The sequence below is a fragment of the Mya arenaria genome, chromosome 14 (assembly GCF_026914265.1).
Source record: "Mya arenaria isolate MELC-2E11 chromosome 14, ASM2691426v1".
Taxonomy (NCBI): Eukaryota; Metazoa; Mollusca; class Bivalvia; order Myida; family Myidae; genus Mya; species Mya arenaria.
In genome coordinates, this window is record NC_069135.1 from 24,764,089 (window position 1) to 24,783,090 (window position 19,002).

Genomic DNA, 19,002 nt, shown 5'->3' on the forward strand with positions numbered 1-19,002 from the left:
TAAGTATATTTTTGATTTATAACAAGTGCTAAAATAAAAAATAATGTAGTGATGTGTTTTTTAAATAATTAATTTAACATAGATACTCGAGGAAAATAATCGAACTATATCAATCATGTAAATACAAGCGAAAAACATAGACCAATGCACAAAAACAAAGATTTAATTTTTATGCGTCATAATGTTTATCTCATTGGAATTACATGTCATTACAAAAAAACCCATAAGATTTGGTGATGAAATTCCTCGGTTACAAAATAACAAAAGCGCCAAAATACCCTTAAGCATGGCGCACGTTTGTTGACGTAACGGTGAAGTGAAACGCTGAAAACGCAATGCGATATTTTGGTACTTTTTGACGTGGGAATCGAAAACCCCATTTATAAAGGCTATTTTTATCTGTACATACAACATTTGCTTTTTTGTTTTCATCATTTGAGTCAAATGAGTTTAAAACGTCAAAAGTACATGGGCAAGAGTTTTGATGCAACGCGCAAGTATGAATCGGCTAAAATGCAACAAAACACGTTTACACGTCGTAGCTCCTTGATATATTTTGACAAGAATTAAAAAAAAATATTTCTTTATATGTTACAGAAGCTCTTGTAATTATGAAAACCATATAAACTGTTAAAAGATATAAAATATTAGTTCGACATCCAATTATATATTTTATACCGTTTACCTGTACATGATAAATATGCACACTGACACGATAATGTATGTTCTTTGGACGATGTACGTTCTGTAGGTCTTAAAGCACTCTCACAGATTTACCATTTTCACAACTTTTTTTTATTTTTTGTCTTGCAAAGAGCAATTTTTTTGCGTAAATATCTGCAAACCAATAATATTAGATTGCTGACAAAAAAAAAACAGATCGTAGGTTTTCATATTTTCGTTCGAAAATTAATGTTTTATGGCCTAAACCGTTACTAACGTTTTAAGAAAAATACATAAAACATCAATTTTTGAACTTAAATATAAAAATCTGCGATCTAATTTTTTATCAGCATTTTTATTTAACTGTTTTCCATGGATTTTTGCAAAAATTGGCTCATTCCAAGACAAAAAATAAAAAATAGTCAAAACATTTAATCTGTGAGAGTGTAGCTTTAATACAATGTATATTGTGTTCTTTTCTAATATTTTAATTGAATATATACTTTAAAACCACATCCTTAGTAAATTTGTGTATATAACTTGTTTATTTCAGATCTGTGGGCGTATGGATGAAATCCAGAACTACGTCGAGGTCCTGGGTAAGCGGATGGGAGAGCAAGAGAGAGACAGCCTTCGACAGGTTCACGGCTGTCTTGCGGAAGACCATTGGTATATTTATATTCTGGGGCCGTATTCACAATTAAATCATCTGACGAAAATCTCATATCATCTTCTAAAGAAACGATATAGCTGTTACAATTATCTATATTTTGATTAAAGAAGTTTTAGACGTCATTCATTATAACATTGCCATGGATTTTCAACAATAAACGAATAGTATATTTTGGATAAAAATGCACAATAACGTTGTATGATGTGGCCTTGGTCACTCTGTGACGTTATTGATAAACACTGTGTTAACTGTGCTTTACACAATCGCAAAGATATAAAATAAATGGAAAGTATAATTTTACTTGTTCATACTAAACTTAAACTAATAAAAGAAAGGGAAAACACGGTTTGTCGTTCAGATTTCTACGCAATATGGACTCAAAAGCGTGCTGTTTTCCTTGTTATAGCAACAGACTGTAAATCATATTGATAATTGTTTAAATATAACATGGGTGTGCGAACCAGACGACATAATCCGCCAGATTCAGGACTGTCTGATGAAGCTCCCCTTAAGCGATAGAATGATGTTGCACGAAATTCGCCAGGCTTAACAATTCGAGACGCAGGCTTTAAATCATTGATAAACATGGGTTAATTAGCATTTTGCCATGTTTTAAAATTGTGTCACGTTTTATTCGAAAACAAATGTGACTTTAATATTATTCAAAGTAAACACCATACTGTGACGACTTTAGTAGTTCATTTACTAAAATAAAGTTTATATTCGTTTATATTTTGTGTGTTTTAATTTTAGCACAAGGCCAGTGACATATGCCCGGGCACCTTATGCTGGGTAGAAACCAGTAATGGTGCACCATTTAAGGGACAACGAACATTTATGTCTTCGGTTTTGATGATATGAAACTAATGCTTAGTAGTTTATATATAAACAGAACTGTTTGTTTCAGCTTATCGAAAGCAGACACATTAAAGCAGAAATTGATAACAATTTTCAACACGATGTCCAAACACAAGAAATATGGCGAACTGCATTCTCACGAACAGTTCATACATTCCTGTGAAAAGTAAGACTGTAATTGAGATAAACTGTAGTGTGATGTTTGCCCCAAAAAGAAAAGTTTTGACTTATATTATATTTGATTATAAACTTACAATTGCACTAAATATGCATGAAAATGGTATGTCCAATACAATGTCAGAATTTTTAACGATTTACTGCTCTACAAGTAAATCGCGTAGTAATTTTAATTAAGCAGGACAATTTTAATTATTTATGCAACACCACACTTCACTTGGAATCAATTTGAGCTACGTTATACAAATTACAAGTTAAAACACTACAATAAATTATTATTATTATTAATAATAATAATTTTACAAACTACTTCTACAAATGTACTGGCATACATCCGATGCTGTTTTGGATTGAAAATTGTGGATGAGTTCCGATTGCTAAGCAAGACCTCAATAGGAGACTAGCTTAACCTCACACTCAGTTAAAACTTTATTTTACAACGATCGTGAAGAAAGTAGTATTAATTTATGCTTATGCTTATTCACTTTCGCTGTCATAAAGTTTCGCAAGAGTGTGCCATTGAGTACCAACAAAAAGAGTGTTATCTGGAAACAGAAGTATCCTGAGAAAACCCACTTATTCGGCTTGGTGACCACGAATAAAGCTCATTTGCCCGGAACTCTGAACGACTTTTTGGGAAGCGAGTGCAATAACCAATAGGTTAAACCTAACATCCTCACACTTGTCCGACATGTATCGATATGTGCAACATTAAATTTATGTTACGTAGACTGTGAAAACTAGGATTGTTGATCTATTTAAGTAACAAAAACACATTTTTATCGAGAGATAATATAACAACACCAACTTACAGATTGAGTAAAATAAAAAAGAACCTTTTAACCTGTAAATACAGGTTGTTACTATACCTTTTTCTTAAGGACTCATTTTCACTGACGACGTTATACACATACGTCTTTTCCCTGTTTTTGCATAGAAGATGTTTTGGTTATAAAGTATGCAACTGCAATAAGTTCAAATGCTAAACAATTAAGCGCAAATATTTGTTTTGTCTCATTTATTTCTGTGGTTTCATTTATCGAAGTAACTCTTGAAGACGTACGAAACTGTTTAACTAACCTTTTCGTGCAATCTTCTGTAAAAAAAGAAACGATTCTGAATAAAATTATTAATAAATTAACTGCAAAAACCTTATGGTCAGGTTTTAAGGTGATTCATTCTGCGTTGAATTGTGTTGTTTTTTAAGTAAAACCTGGCTCCTGTGAGAATGTCTCGACTATTTTTGCTCCCATTGACAAATTATGACAGTGACGGTTCATGATTTGAGAAATGTATAGCACTATATTGTTGTCTTATCTTGCCTCAAAATGTCTTATTTGTATCTACCAGACAAAAGCAACAAGAGTATGGCGTGGAAATGGGTACACTGGCCAATGACCATTGTCGCAAGAACTTACAGATCGCCTATCGAGCCAATCAGAAAGAGATCATGTAAGCGTTCATTGAGTTAAAATAAAGCATGTATTTGTCGTAGTTTCAAACTACTATTACTATTGAACAGACGAAAAAAATGAAGAAATTTGTAAATCGTATTTGCTACTCTAATAAAAATACTACTACAGTTTTCAACCAAGTTATGCTGATCATGTACAAATAATGTCGAATAAGAGCTGATGGCTTAGCACTGCATGTGCACATAAATCAATTATCGATTATATACTTGAGCCAAATTGTACACGCTTGTTCTTTGGCATGTACCTCAAACAGTATGTTTTGCATGTTGTGTTTCAGAAATCTTACGAAGCATCTCACCCGGACTAAGAAAGTTGAACAGAACATCACTTCAGTAAAGGAGAGTCTGCAGACATTGAGTACACGTCTTCAACAGGTTTCTGGCACTTTTAACAGTTTTATAAAACAAGTAAACATTCCATGTAAAGCTAACATTTATTTTGTTATGCCAGCAACCTATTTTCAGCTACAGTACATGTTATTGACAAAAGGCTGATCCCAAATTACACACGTAGGTGTATGTTGTTTACGCAATGCTGAACCCAGATTACAAACAGAAGAATATGTTTTTAATACATGGTTGCTCCTAAATTACAAACAGACGTGTATGTTGTTTACACAATGCTGATGCTGTTTTATATAGATCAAATATGGTCTATATATATATATAAACTAGGTATGTTTATCAAGGATTGTTAGGTACCGCCTTGGAACGGTCAGTAAAATGTAAATTTACTGGGGGTTTCAACCAGTTTAAGTGCACAAACCTCACTCTTATCCCAACAATCCTAAATAAAGATCAAACGCAAAAGGTAAATCTCATCAAAGTATGCATTAACTTGAGGAACATTAACAATAAAACAAATAATAATAAACTTATAGGTAAACCCCAAAGTACTTTTATGATAAGAGATCCCAACACTATCTGCAGACGGAGGAATACAATTCAGAGCACTTAATGCAAAAACTTTTCAAAGATGCGATGCAGTCATTGTTTGAAACTATAAACAACCCTCCACGCAACAGCACCTTATGAAGTTATGATAAAATATGTAATTGATATTGTGTTCTGTAATTTCAGAAAGAACGAAAGTGTTGGAGTATTGTTGAAAAGATAAATGACATTTTGCCAAAGGTTCTCCAAAAAAGAAGTATAATTCAGTCATCTTTGGACTCAAGTCTAGAACCACGCAATAACGTTCGTATTGAGGGAGCAGAGGTAATCAACCTTAGAAATGCTTTCATGCAAATGTTCCTTTAGCTCGTACATTTTTCGAACAAATAAAATCGAGATATTGTAAAAAAATTCTTGCCTTGGTGTCTTTGTCAGCCTCATCGTCTGATTAAAGTTAAATTCCGTCCACGATATTCAAGCGTTTAATAATTATCATGTTGCCAGTGACAGTATGCACATGCTTGACAATGCCAATAGCTGCTGTTTTATTGATAGATGAGTGACAGCAGAAGACAAGGAAGTCAGTTAATCTCAAAACAATTCTTCATTTACGACTTTCGTGTTCTGCATTTAGTGTAGACATTTACAGAACCACTACAAAAATAAAATCGACATCATTGATTTATTATTGCTTTTCGTATGTACTTTGTTAAGAGTAAAAAGTAGAGTTTTAAGATGATTTTCTCCTATTAAATGTTTAAATGTATTCATAACGTTGCAGACCTGACCTAGCTTCATATAGCAAAATAAATTTGGATTTAGGTTATAGGTTTAACAAAAAAACTTGATAGGGCATTTCACAATTTTAATACGGCTTCCGTTTTGAAATGTGTGATGAAAATAACACATTTTTCAATCATTGTTTTCTTGTATTTAAATTTAAGATGGAAATGCTCTATCGAAATCAACTTTTCGTTTAAAATGTAGAATATACTATTTTACGACTTTATAAATTTTTATTTTGCCACCTGCGAAAACAAACATAATTCTGTCCTACATATTGACTGCGATTATCTTATATAATATGTTTATTTTGAATAATCAATACTAAAGAAATTGTTGAGAAAAAGTTCGGTTTTACAAACAAATCATAGTATTAGATGACGTACGTGACAACTTTTGAACGCTAGCTTTATAACTGTGTGTTCACATGTAAAAATACACAGAAAAACACCGCTGAAACAGCTGTTTCAAAATATTGATAGAAATACAGCAGATTACAAGCGTATCCATTAAACTTTCAGCGCAATAACGAATTGAAATATGTCAACGTTTACGTTAATAACGTTGTTAGCTTTAACAAACCACTGAACAATCAGCCCATTGGCAAACACAGCTGGAAGTTTGTCCCACATTTCTGTCATTTTAGGGCGAAGGCAACAGAAACAAAGAGTTCTCTTTGGAATCAATGCGCGGTTCTCGGGATGGATCGCCAAGTCCAAAGAGGCAACGGACGGAACTTCTAGAAAAATTGACAGACGAGTATGTTTAGAAACAAGTACAATAGCCATAAATGTTCCAATGACCCTGTTTAGAGGTTCACTGTCAAGGTCTAGCATACACTCAATATTATAGACACAAGATTTTAAGTTGTATTGGCAAATCTGCTTCTTGGCTCTCCCCATTTACAAATGGCCAAGACACAAACGTATTTACACATTCATGAACATGTAATACACAGGAACATTAAGTTGAAATAAAGATGAAACACGATAATGAGAACTGTCATATTAAATGTGAGACATCTAAGCAGATTATATAATATACTGCTGCTAAATATATTATGTATAGACAATTCAAGAAAACCAAGATTTGGAAACATAACAAAACTATAATAGTATCAGCCTTATTTCATTCTCTAATGTAGCTGATGAATTGGTTACTGTGCCTTTATGTTAGATTTCCAGATTAAAATCATTGAATTCCTTGAACATTTTCAGATTAGAATCATTGAATTCCTTGAACATTTTCAGATTAGAAACATTGAATTCCTTGAACATTTTCAGATAAGAGTCATTTAATGTGTTAAACATTTTCAGGTTAATGTCATTGAAGACTGACAGTGACGAATTGAGGGTTCTTGTTGTGGAAAGCTCTGACGTCATGCGACAGTATGTATACGTTCCTTTAACGATACTCGTAGAACCTATTAACTAATAGTAACAACGTGAACATTATATCATTATTCATTTTAGTCCCTCATTGTGCATTAGAGCTGAATTTTAACTTTGATAAGAAATAATAATTTTGTTTCATGTGTTCTTGAGCCGAACCTTAATAAAATACTAGACATGATAAAAGAAAACTTTGATTCACAGTCGATATCTGACTTTGGAAACATTAAAATATGTTGTTTTCCAAACTTAAATTGACTTGTGAGCCTTTTTTGTTTTTTAGATATTAAATGATACCTGTATTTTTTATTTCCATCCTACAATGTAAGGCGATTTTTATTTTAGATTTTTAACGGAAACGTCAAACCTTCGTATAGAAGGGTCTCTTGACAGTGACCAGCGTAGACTTCAACCAGACATTACTTAACATCCACTTCTACACACAAAGACCCTTCAACCATTCGAACAGCTTCGAGAGTCGAGAAGCAAACAGCACGCAGTGTTTGAAGAGTTTGTTATCAAACCCCAATGATGAAATAACTATATAAGATAAAACTAAGAAAGCAGTCATGAAAAAAGTCATAAGAAGCATGTGTAAATCACTCCACTGTCAATCAGACTAAACATAACAGATTGTCAATCGACGTCAAGTCTATCAGACTAGACAACCTTCAAGGTTCAGTCTAACCGACTTAAATTGTCAATGTAGTTTACATGGATATCATCATTAACATAAACTCTCATTTTGATTTAATACCACAAAATACATTTTATATATCTAAAAAGATGAAAGGCCGAAGAGTCCATCTGTTTCAGTTGTCAACGTATTGCCATAAATAGGTATCGTAGCTGCTATTGAATCGACAATTGAATGTTTGATTAAGTGAAGGGTCAAACTTACTGAAATATAATTCAGTTGACCATTACAGTTAGGGAGCCATGGGTGAAGTCTTTAGTAAATTTTATTTTATGTAGTGGGTACTTATTTATATTTGTATTGTTGTTGTTTCTTTTTTGTGTGATTAGTGTATAATTATTTGGAATTGTAAAGAAAGTTGTTTGTTATAAATATTATCAATCAATGAAATTTCGTTTGAATATCTTCTCCGTTTGAATATCTTCTCCTTCTTATTGCCAATAAAACAAAGACCCTGTAAACAGACAATGGACGATATACACAGCACGCACATGTTACCAACACATACAGACCAAATATGCATCGAGCTACCGGTAAAAATATGTTTGGGGAACATCGCATTGGGACGGTCAACGACACAACAGTTCAATACGTTATACAAACAGAATAACGTACACTGATTGGTGCATTTTACGTGTTAAATATTCACGCTGTGTTGTACCAATTAAAGATTGAAATATCGGAATTAAGGCAATATTATTTAATTCAGAAAACGTACAAATCTCTTACATATTTTTTTTATACCCCACTGTACTTCTATTTCGCTGATCGTTTGAAGACTTTCAATTAAGGGATTGTGATGCGCTTGTTGTTAGTCGGTGCTGTGTCTTTCGTTAAACTAAACGACTGTCCCTATAGTTTCAGTTTGATTACCACATAATATATCTGCAGTTTGATTACCACATAATATATCTGCAGTTTGATTACCACATAATATATCTGCAGTTTGATTACCACATAATATATCTGCAGTTTGATTACCACATACTATATCTGCAGTTTGATTACCACATAATATATCTGCAGATTGATTACCACATAATATATCTGCAATTTGATTACCACATAATATATCTGCAGCTTGATTACCACATAATATATCTGCAGTTTGATTACCACATAATATATCTGCAGTTTGATTACCACATAATATATCTGCAGTTTGATAACCACATAATATATCTGCAGTTTGATTTAACAAAAGAATTAGACTAACACTAAACTTGCTCTTTATAGTTTTCAATAAGCTAATTGTACATGTTTAAATTGTGAGAACATTTAAACGAACTTCTTTTTTAGTTTCATTCGTTATAATCAAAACAGGTAGGTTTACTAGATATAGTTTGGTTTGCGAGATTTTCTTTTTCATTGGTCTTTTATTCGACAAAAAACAACAACAATAACACGCAGTGTTTTGGTACTTTTTTACTAAATAAACAACACGCGATTTGTTTTGTTTTACATTTTTACGACACAATATGTGATTGAAGAATTTCATTCATTATTTATATATGTGTTTGTTTATTATATTGTTTGCACAAATATATACTCCATATATTTATATTTTGGTATTTTGTTTGACTAAAACACAACAACAACACGCGATGTATTTTGATAGTTTGTTCGACAAAAGAAATACAACAACAGGCATTGTTTTAAAGTACGATTAATGATTCTTTTATTTTTATACGTCCTTAATGTGGTTAGTATGCAGACATATACCTCCTATATGTAGTGTTTGGTCTTTGATCTTAATTGAAATTAATCATTTGAAACATAAAGGAAATATAAGCCAGTTCTTAATATAAACTGTTTTTTATTTAGTGTGTTATTGTGTCGCCAGAAAAGGCGACATATAGGGTTTTATTTTGTCGGCGGCGGCGGCGGTCGCGTCCCGTTTTCGCTTGTCCGGGGAATATCTCATAAACTATTAGTGGTATCAACTTGAAACTTCATATGTAGATATATCTCATGGAGGGCAAGTGCAGAGCACAAGAACTGTTACTCTTGCTTCCATAATTTCAGAGTTATTGCCCTTTGTTAATTTTCATGCTTAAAGTTTTTTCGGAGCATATCTTGTAGAATATAAGAATTATCATTTTGAAACCTCATATGTAGATATATCTCATGGAGGGCAAGTGCAGTGCACAATTACAGTGACTCTTGCTTTCTTAGTTTTAGAGTAATATATCTTAGTTTATTTTCATGCTTAAAGTTTTGTACTGGGCATATTTTGAAGAATATAAGAGGTATCAACTTAAAACTTCGTACATGTAGCTAGATAGATCTTATTGAGGGCAAGTGCAATGCACAAGAACCGTAACTCTTGCATCTATATGTTTAGAGTAATTGCCCTTTGCTAATTTTCAAGCTTAAAGTTTGTCAGGGGCATTTATCGAAAACCTTAAGAGGTATCAACCTGAAACCTAATAGGTAGATAGATCTAATTTAGGGCAAGTGCAGTGCCTAAGAACCGTTACTCTTGCCTCCATATTTTTTAGAGTAATGGCCCTTTGTTAATTTTCGTTATTAATTTTTGTCCGACTTAACGTTTTTACCTTCAGTTCAAATGCCACCTACTCTTGAAATTTAAATGGCAACATCATTGTCCATAAATGAATAAAATGCCAATCCAACAGCAATAATGTCGACAGTAAATAATTCGTCAGGCGACACATCCGACTCGCGGAGTACTAGTATTTACAAAATATTACTTGTAAATGTCAAGAAGTAAGGAGTTTTGATCCTTGAGAGAAAGGTCATTTGAATGATCTTCTACTGTGCACGCTGATTTAAATATATACAGTCGAAACTCGTTGGCTCGATATCTCATTGCTCGATATCCTCGTTGGCTCGAACCAAATTAAAAGGACCGATTTTTATTTACTCTTTGTTCATATAAATTTCGATCGGATGGCTCGATATCTTGAGGGTCGATATTTCTCCACGCTCGAAGTCGTTTTCGGGGTCCCAAACAAGAATTTCACACTTTGATTTGTTTGCTTGGGTCGATGTCATTTTCGCGGGTTCAGTTAAGAATCTCACACCTTGATTTATTTGATTGGCTTCATTTAGCACAAAGCGCTAATCGATTAAAATTGCTTGACTGATATAATTATTATCGAATTTAAATGGTTTAACAGTTTGAATAAACATGCAATCACTTTAAGTTCTGTCTCTAATTGTTATCCATCCCTAAATTACTATGCATTTTGATATAACTTTTAAGCTATGTTTGTGTTACCCACTGTTTACAATTGCTTGTTTTCGCTTAAATTTATTTTTATAAATAAAAAAAATATTTTATAATAATCGAATAAGTCATATTACGAAATCTAGGGTGCGTAACTATGCCCAATAAATACTCTTTCTTCTATTGCGGAGATAGCGTAGCCAATAACAAACGAGGTAAATAAGACTTTATGTAACAAATGAAAAAATAACATTCTGTAAGCAATCCCGCTTGGCTCGATATTCTCGAGGCTCGAAATACTTTGGCCGGTCCCTAGAATATCGAGCCATCGAGTTTCGACTGTACAGGTTTCTTAATAAGTATTGCATTGATATAATGTTCAATACCTCATCATTTAATTTTTGATCGATGTTAGAAATACAGAGTTATCATTATTTTATTTTGTCTAAAATGAAAGAATCCTGCTTTAGTTTAGCCATTTGCTGTGCTATTGTGAAAATAACTATTGATAGATGTTTGCTACACGTGTGAAGATGAATTAGTGCGATGTAAAAGAACGCCATAATATGAGAAATTATGGTCGAGGGATCATTTAGACGCACAAAATACATTAAAATAATGCAAACAGCAGTCTCAGTATGACTGCAACTTTTCATAGTCATCAATGGCAGATGCAACACAGTCAGCGTTGCCCAGCACTGGCCCAATATATAGGTCTTTCATAAAATTTAATCACTAAGTCATAGTATAAGATATACATGGAAAGGGGGAAATATTCTTCATAAGCCCCGGATATTAGGCCGATGAACAGATGCTATTATTATTTTTCAGTGATATCATTTTTGTTCTCACGGCAAAGTGACTTCACGCTAAATTCGAACAATTATTAAAACGTCTTAATACAAATTAATTATCGTTGTTTGATATATCTTGACTATTTGAAAGATGTTTAACGTATTTTCTCAGAAATAACAAATTCATTTAAAGGTTTTTGATTTAGAAAAAGAGGACAAGCAAAAATAATTGAAACTTTATCGAATCTAAGTCAATTTTAAAACGCGACAACGCTTCATACCTTCAATTGCTTGATTCCAACTTACATGGACGATGGGAATTTATCATAAGTAAACCTGAACTCCTTTTATTATCCCTAGTCATATTAGGCGTCGCTTAGTGCTTGGCACTTTCGAAAACATTCGAAGCCTACTTGTGATTGCAAAGCGGATAATTCTTTACAGCGTAGTATCTATCTTCGTTAGTTTATACTTATATATTTAAGCTCGATTGAAACAGACATATATATTATTCTAAGGGTTCGACAGCGACAGCGAATAAGGAATAATATCGGTTTAGTTATAATATATCAAATATTATCGACTTCATGTTATACAAATAGGCGTATTTTCGCGAAAGCGTCACACAAACCCGATAACAAATCACAGCTTGTATGTATACACTAAGACAAGTCACATGTATACGTATGTAATGCACGTCGGTTGTTAAAAAAACGAAAGAGCGTATATTAGTTAATTTGTATCTGCAAAGGCCGTGTACCGGTTCAGGAAATAGTTGTCAATATTGTACAAATTTTGATCAAGATATGTCGGACTAAAAATACTGGCACCTAAATTTGTAAACTAAATTGTACATAACTAGTACTTCTTTTTATGATTTTTGTATATATTTAATTCACCGAATAAAGCGTGATACAGGTCACAAGGAAAGCGTCCAATCGTAATATTCCATTTACTATATACCTTACCATTTAATTATTTCTTTTTTTATTTCTCGGTTTCAATTTGATTGCGGGCCGCTGCAGCGGCCCGCTATATTTAATACGTGCATTCGGAACTCCTCGGCCATTTTTTCAAAAACAACCTCGGATGTATATGGACGGTTTACAAACTGAAAAAGTGGTACGTTTAAGTCCGCTGCAAATAGATCGCGAAGTAATCTTATTTAGTAGTTAAAATTTATGTCTTAACTCTTGGGAATCGTAATTATGTTTGCAATAATACACTTCACTGGCAATCAATTTAAACTGAGAGCAATGAATACAACTCTTAAACACTACATTTAATTAATGCTTTTATTAAAAAAATACGGACTACTTCAACAGATGTACCGGCATACATCCGAGGTTGTTTTTGAAAAAATGGCCGAGGAGCTCCGAATGTAATACGTGGTGAGTAAAAGGTTTATGGAGACTTATGAACTTGGTTGAAAATATGCGTCTCTTTTTCCTAAAAAAATCAAGTACTTTTGAGCTGAAAATGTAGACACAGTCAATTTTTTCCTTGAATACATGAGTTGTCGTTCTTACCATAATGATTGTCTCGTCATAAAATAAACGGTGTTACTTTTGACATTAATAATGTAGACACAGTCTATTTTTTTTACAGAGTTGTCTTTCGTACGTTTGTTTTTGCACACGTACTAAAGTGCTGACGAGTTAGCTGACGATATAGAAATAGAGTAGAGTTGCTGACCAGTTGCTGACCATATGGACAAAGAAGGAAAACAAATAAGTTTTGAAATTAAAGATTTTTTAAGACTTATTTTGTTTAATTTATTTTATATACTACTTAAAGTGTACGTAAAGACGGATGTTTATGTATTTTATTGAAAATGGCAGTTCATTGAAATGAATTGAGTATTTTTTTGCCGGTTTGGTGAAAAGATGAGAAGATGTCACGGATTAAATTACTTTCATCAATATCTGAGTTGTTGTTCTTTTGCTTTCAATGGTTTATACAAATGAACTAGTTCATGTATATGGAAAGGAATTACTTTAAACCCATTGACAGCTGTGCTTGTGCAAGAACTCTAACTTTAGTTTGCCTTATTTATGTCTTTTCCCGAGTAAGCAAGAGACATATTGATTTAGTGCTGTCTGTCACAAAACTTTGTCCCCTGTAAAACTTATAGTTGTACTGAAACCTGGAAGAAGTGTTTAATATAAACTGTAATTATGCATAGACTAATGTTTTACCAACATAGGTCTCTTGGAATTCTTTCATAGCCTTGACTCGACATCAGCCATCACCAACTTCAAAATATTTACATGGTAGATCTGTTTGTGGTCCCGCTGTGATACTTTGTATCACAGTTTTTCTTGTTTATATTTACCGCTACCTTTTCAACTGTACTAATATAGAAGGGCTTGCGCGTATGAATATGTTACGTACTTTTGTGTATGGAAGTCAAGGGAGGCTACTCTACAGAGTTAACTTTATTGAGCAAAATTAGAAGGAAATGTTGCTCATACGAAAACAATTATTAAATGTCGGAGCATAAAAAAGTACAAACATGAACGGTCCTCGTTCATCGTCATTTCCTGATGACGTAACGCGGCCATTTTAACAAAGTGAATGTTCGTGTGATTTTTTGACGAACATTTTATGCAGAATTGAGGGAGGTTCGTGAGTCAATCGCTATCACTATCGATGACTTTGACAGGTTTTACCAGTTATTTTTGTTACGCTATTTTAAGCGATGCGAAAGTTGTTCCTAGACTACGCACGGTACTAGCATGATTCGGAATCAGAAAACAAAAGTATGATGATACGGATTTTTCAATACGGCGTGCTGTATTTTCACTGTATGATAAGGAAAAGAAAGTTGATAGGCATATAATTAAAGCTTATGTATTTTATATGTTGGACACGCAAATTGTAAACGTAGACGTTTACATCAGTTAATGCACATATATCTGTTAAAATTGTGAAGAATTTATGGGGTGAAATATAGGCTCACAAAATACTCGGATTTTATATCTTTATTATTTATTTTAAAACAAAATAGTTTTGGATTAAAAGAGATACTCGTATTTAATATAATTCATAATCAATATAACAACCATTAATTTTGAGTGATTAACCTTTTACTACTTACTAAGTGATGCCTTTATGGAAAATACCAGTTACCTAATAGCTGAAAACGCACAAATATTAAATGGCTGATGGATCCTAAAGATTTACGGAGATCAACGATTGTCTCATAGTAGAAATACTGCGTTTTCTGCACCTTTCGTTTAAAATAAACACGTTATCCTTCATAGGAACCATTGTTTTCGATATTTGTTCATTATTTTCGATGAATTGATACAATTGTATTGTACGATTGCGTACCTGCTTATTTGGAAGTAAGAGTGCATCTTTAAGTAATATATTTCAAGACAAATCTTGAAAGGACATTTCACATTTCAAATCCAACAAAGGGTCGTCAATTTGGAGGATATCGGGATTATTAACCAACAAGTTATTGCATTTTTATGGTGAACAAATATTTTATTGTATGTTTTCAGAGTTTTATAGAGAATTCTCAATGGAATAGATTTTCATTGTTTTGAAATTGTGTTAAACATTGTAAGAATCACAGCAGATTACTAGGGTGTCCATTAAACTTCCAGAGCAGTAACGATTTGAAATTTGACAACAATGACGTTACCTTTGGTTTGCTATACGTGTAAATTTTAATTAGTGTACTGTAATAAAATGGCATAAAACAAACACATTAATGGAGGGTGTCATTTAGGTATACAATCAAATTATGAAAACAGCAGTCTCGGTGTGATTGGATGATGCAACACAGCCAACGAGCCCAAGCACTGGCTTACAGCAGTCTCGATGTGATTGAAACTATTCATACAGGGCGGACTGTAAGATACAAATAAACGTAGTGACGCAAAATGCTCAGATAATTACGTTAACAACGAACACCTCCTATACACTAAGACATGTATTTTTATCCCCCGCCTATGAAATAGGGAGGGGGATATTGAAATGGCGTTGTCCGTCCGTCCTTCCGTCCGTCCGCCTTTCCTTCCGTCCGTCCGTCCGTCCGTCCGTCACCTGCGTTTTCTCAGTAACTAGCCGGTATAATTTCATGAAACTTAAAATAAATATGAACCACTATACTGGAATGATGCCCGTCAAAAAAAAAAAATTGATTGGTCAATTGTCCTTGGAGTTATTGCCCTTGATTTTTTGAAAAATACACATTCACAGCCATTTCTCAGTCACTAGCTGGCAGAATTTCATGAAACTTAAAATAAATATGAATTACTATACTGGGATGATGCCTATTCATTTTTTTTTGGATTGGTCAATTGTACTTGGAGTTATTGCCCTTGATTTTTTGAAAAACTCTCATTTACAGCCATTTCTCAGTAACTAGTTGGTAGAAATTCTTGAAACTTGAAACAAATATGAACCAACATACTGCGATGATGCCTGTTTATTTATATTTTGGATTGTGTAATTTCTATATGAGTTATTTGCCCTTGATTTATTAAAATATCCATGTTTGCAGCCTTTTCTATGCAACTAGCTGGTAGAATTTCATGACACTTGGAATAAATAAGAACCAACATACTGTGATGATGCTTGTCTATTTTTCTTTTGGACTGGTCAATTTTCCTTAGAGTTATTGCCCTTGATTTATTAAAAAATCATTGTTTGCAGCCGTTTCTCAGTAAAACCAATGTGCTTATCTTATTCTTTTTGAGATTTTTTTTAACCTTCAAGCACAAACAAGCCATCAAGCACAAACAGCCATCGTTGGCGGGGGATATCTTTTCACTGAAAATGCTTGTTATACACTTGAATTGTTTACTATGAATAACTATATAACTTTATGTGAGCATGACTAAAGCCGATTATAAATAAATGCGAAATTTACATATTTGGCATTTGAAACCTTATATTACTTCAATTTAACACAATCGTCAAGTTCAAAATGTTCTTACAAGTTATTCACATCCCGTTACTGTGCGCCCTATTCTCCCTTTGCACTCTGTCCATCTGCTGTACCACCCTGTCCTTTTGCAGATCGTTGAGGATGAAACCTGTAACCAACAATAAGTGCATCAAAGGCGGACTGTAAGATACAAATAAACGTATTTACGAAATACTCACACAATCACGAAATCAAAGCACACCTTGTACACAGTTATACACGTTCACCCACTTGGCTTGTGTAATATGAATAACTATATAACTTTATGTGCACATGACTAAAGCTATTTAGGAAATGGACAAATAATTGCAGTTATTTGACGTAGATAACCAAATATAGTTGATTGTTTTTTATACGTTGACATGAATTTCAAATTGTTCTGAATCTACTCACAACTGTATCAGACCTTACTAGAGTTACTCTTAAAAATGTGCTTATGCGTTCTTGAAATACCATAGACATTAATATTTGGTTTCTTTTGAATATATATAAGGTTTATTTAAGTTATTATCTTAAGAAACGACATTACAAGTTTCATTTGTATTTATTATAGTTTAAAGTTTGAATTATTTGCATTAACAAAAAGTAAGTTATGCATGACAATGGATTATTTATTTTGTCCACGCCATCGCGTTTGATTTGATGATTTCGTTAAAGTAGCTGCACATTGTGGCCATATTGATTTGTTCACATGTCAGCTTATGTTACCCAAAACAACAAAAAAGTGTAACGAAATTGCTTTTGCAACCACAAGGCGATTTTTTTTGGACAGTAAGTATATTTTTCTTGTTTAGATCATTGTTCGTCGATGTCTGTCGACCACAATTTTGCCATTATAGAACATAAAGACTTCGATTAATTATTCGGCAGCCAAGAGCCACTATTGACAGATTATGGCAGACTGGAGCGGTCAAGAAGCCAACATATCGGCTAACGGTCAAGTCAAGTGTTGTGGCATCCTGAAAGTCACGTACTTAAAACACTGTTATCCAAAATCTTACAAAATCATACCTCGTTTCACGACATTTGTTTTTGTATGTTCATCGCTCGCCTTGGCATAATGCTAAGAGTGGGCGTAGAGTTCTTAGGTGGGGTAAACCGAGGCGAATGCGCTAACCGGACCATGTGGGAAAGAAAAAAGGTGATAAAGCACAACGCCTTTGAAGAATGTACATACATACAGGGATCAACCATAGCTAATGATACGTAAATGATGTCATGACCATGTAGTTCTACGTGTTTAAAGATGTTTATCTCACAGACTGTTATGAAACTTGCTGGAAATATTATTCCATTTATTCAACCAAGAATAACAATAATATGTATTCAAATACATTGAAGGTAGTTAATGGCCCGTCAAAGTGAGTGGGAGTCGGTCAAGATTCCCTATTTGAACTGTGTACGATCCAGAACGGCGTTATCCCTTTATGTGGGCAAATACATGTCGTAAATGTCATACTGAAACCACCGTACCAATATCATAAACATTTTCGATCAAATTGAAATGATATATATTTTAAAGGAGCCTTGGGGCTGCAAAGCCATCAGTCTTAAGCTGCAAAACTGCCAGGCTGGCTGCAAACTTCACGGATATACAGTTACACCTTGTTATTTTAAAGCTCATTATGTCGTTCCAGTATCTGGAATTGGTAATAGTACTAAGAAGAAATGGCGAACTATAATATTTCTTGATCTGTTTACCTCCTCCTAATACGCTTATACGCTGGACTTTAATAATACATCGTTATTTGACTTTTCACTTGTGTTTAACACGGCCAATTCTACCCTCTCGTACTCAACGTCCCATATGGCTATAAAATAGGGTATTAGTCCACATTCCTGTCGGCAAATGTTATCGATTTTAGTCCAGATTGACGCCTAACAATGTGACACCGACGGTTCTTACAAGGTAAATTAATATTATTGATTTTATATTTTACATGGAGATAAAAAGAACGGCCAACTATGCAATTATCTGTCATCAAAACATTTACAACTTTACTTCACTAACCGCATGAGTATTAGTTCGAGACTTTGGCACAAAAATGCGGATTTTAACATACACTGATATATATTCCTATTGAATAAGATGATCATAGCTGCGATAGTCATGTTTGCAGTGCAATGCAATACTTTACCGATACGTCTTATACAAGAAAGAAGAAAACAAGTAAGAATTTGTTGATAATTGCGTCTCAAATTCAAGACTGAGGGCATTAGTGAAAATTAGCCCTTTGTCCTTAACAACGCGTACGACTACATATAATTCTGATATAAAAGGCCGGGGATTTTCGGCACAAGTAGAGCTGGTCCGTTGGTTTCAAGCAGTGCACGTGTCCGATGCATTTGTTTTTGATAGCGGCTAAATTTAAAATTTGAACACTATCTATTCATTATTTGAAAAGAAACTTAAATATAATATTTATCGGTAAGGTTTTGACGACAATGTTCATGAATTTT

At 33.4% G+C, this 19,002-nt stretch overlaps 1 protein-coding gene across 2 annotated transcripts in view; it reads left to right on the top strand.

Annotated features, from left to right (window-relative positions):
• Positions 1-8,000, top strand: part of LOC128218119 (serine/threonine-protein kinase TBK1-like) — a 29,234-nt gene extending 21,234 nt beyond the window's left edge. For both annotated transcript variants that reach the window (XM_052925671.1, XM_052925670.1), the window contains exons 14-21: positions 1,217-1,332; positions 2,244-2,360; positions 3,722-3,823; positions 4,124-4,220; positions 4,926-5,063; positions 6,169-6,281; positions 6,839-6,910; positions 7,259-8,000. In XM_052925671.1, the coding sequence (XP_052781631.1) occupies positions 1,217-1,332; positions 2,244-2,360; positions 3,722-3,823; positions 4,124-4,220; positions 4,926-5,063; positions 6,169-6,281; positions 6,839-6,910; positions 7,259-7,340 (837 nt within the window). In that variant the 3' untranslated portion in view covers positions 7,341-8,000. The remainder of the gene's footprint in view (positions 1-1,216; positions 1,333-2,243; positions 2,361-3,721; positions 3,824-4,123; positions 4,221-4,925; positions 5,064-6,168; positions 6,282-6,838; positions 6,911-7,258) is intronic.
• The last annotated feature ends 11,002 nt before the right edge of the window (positions 8,001-19,002 follow it).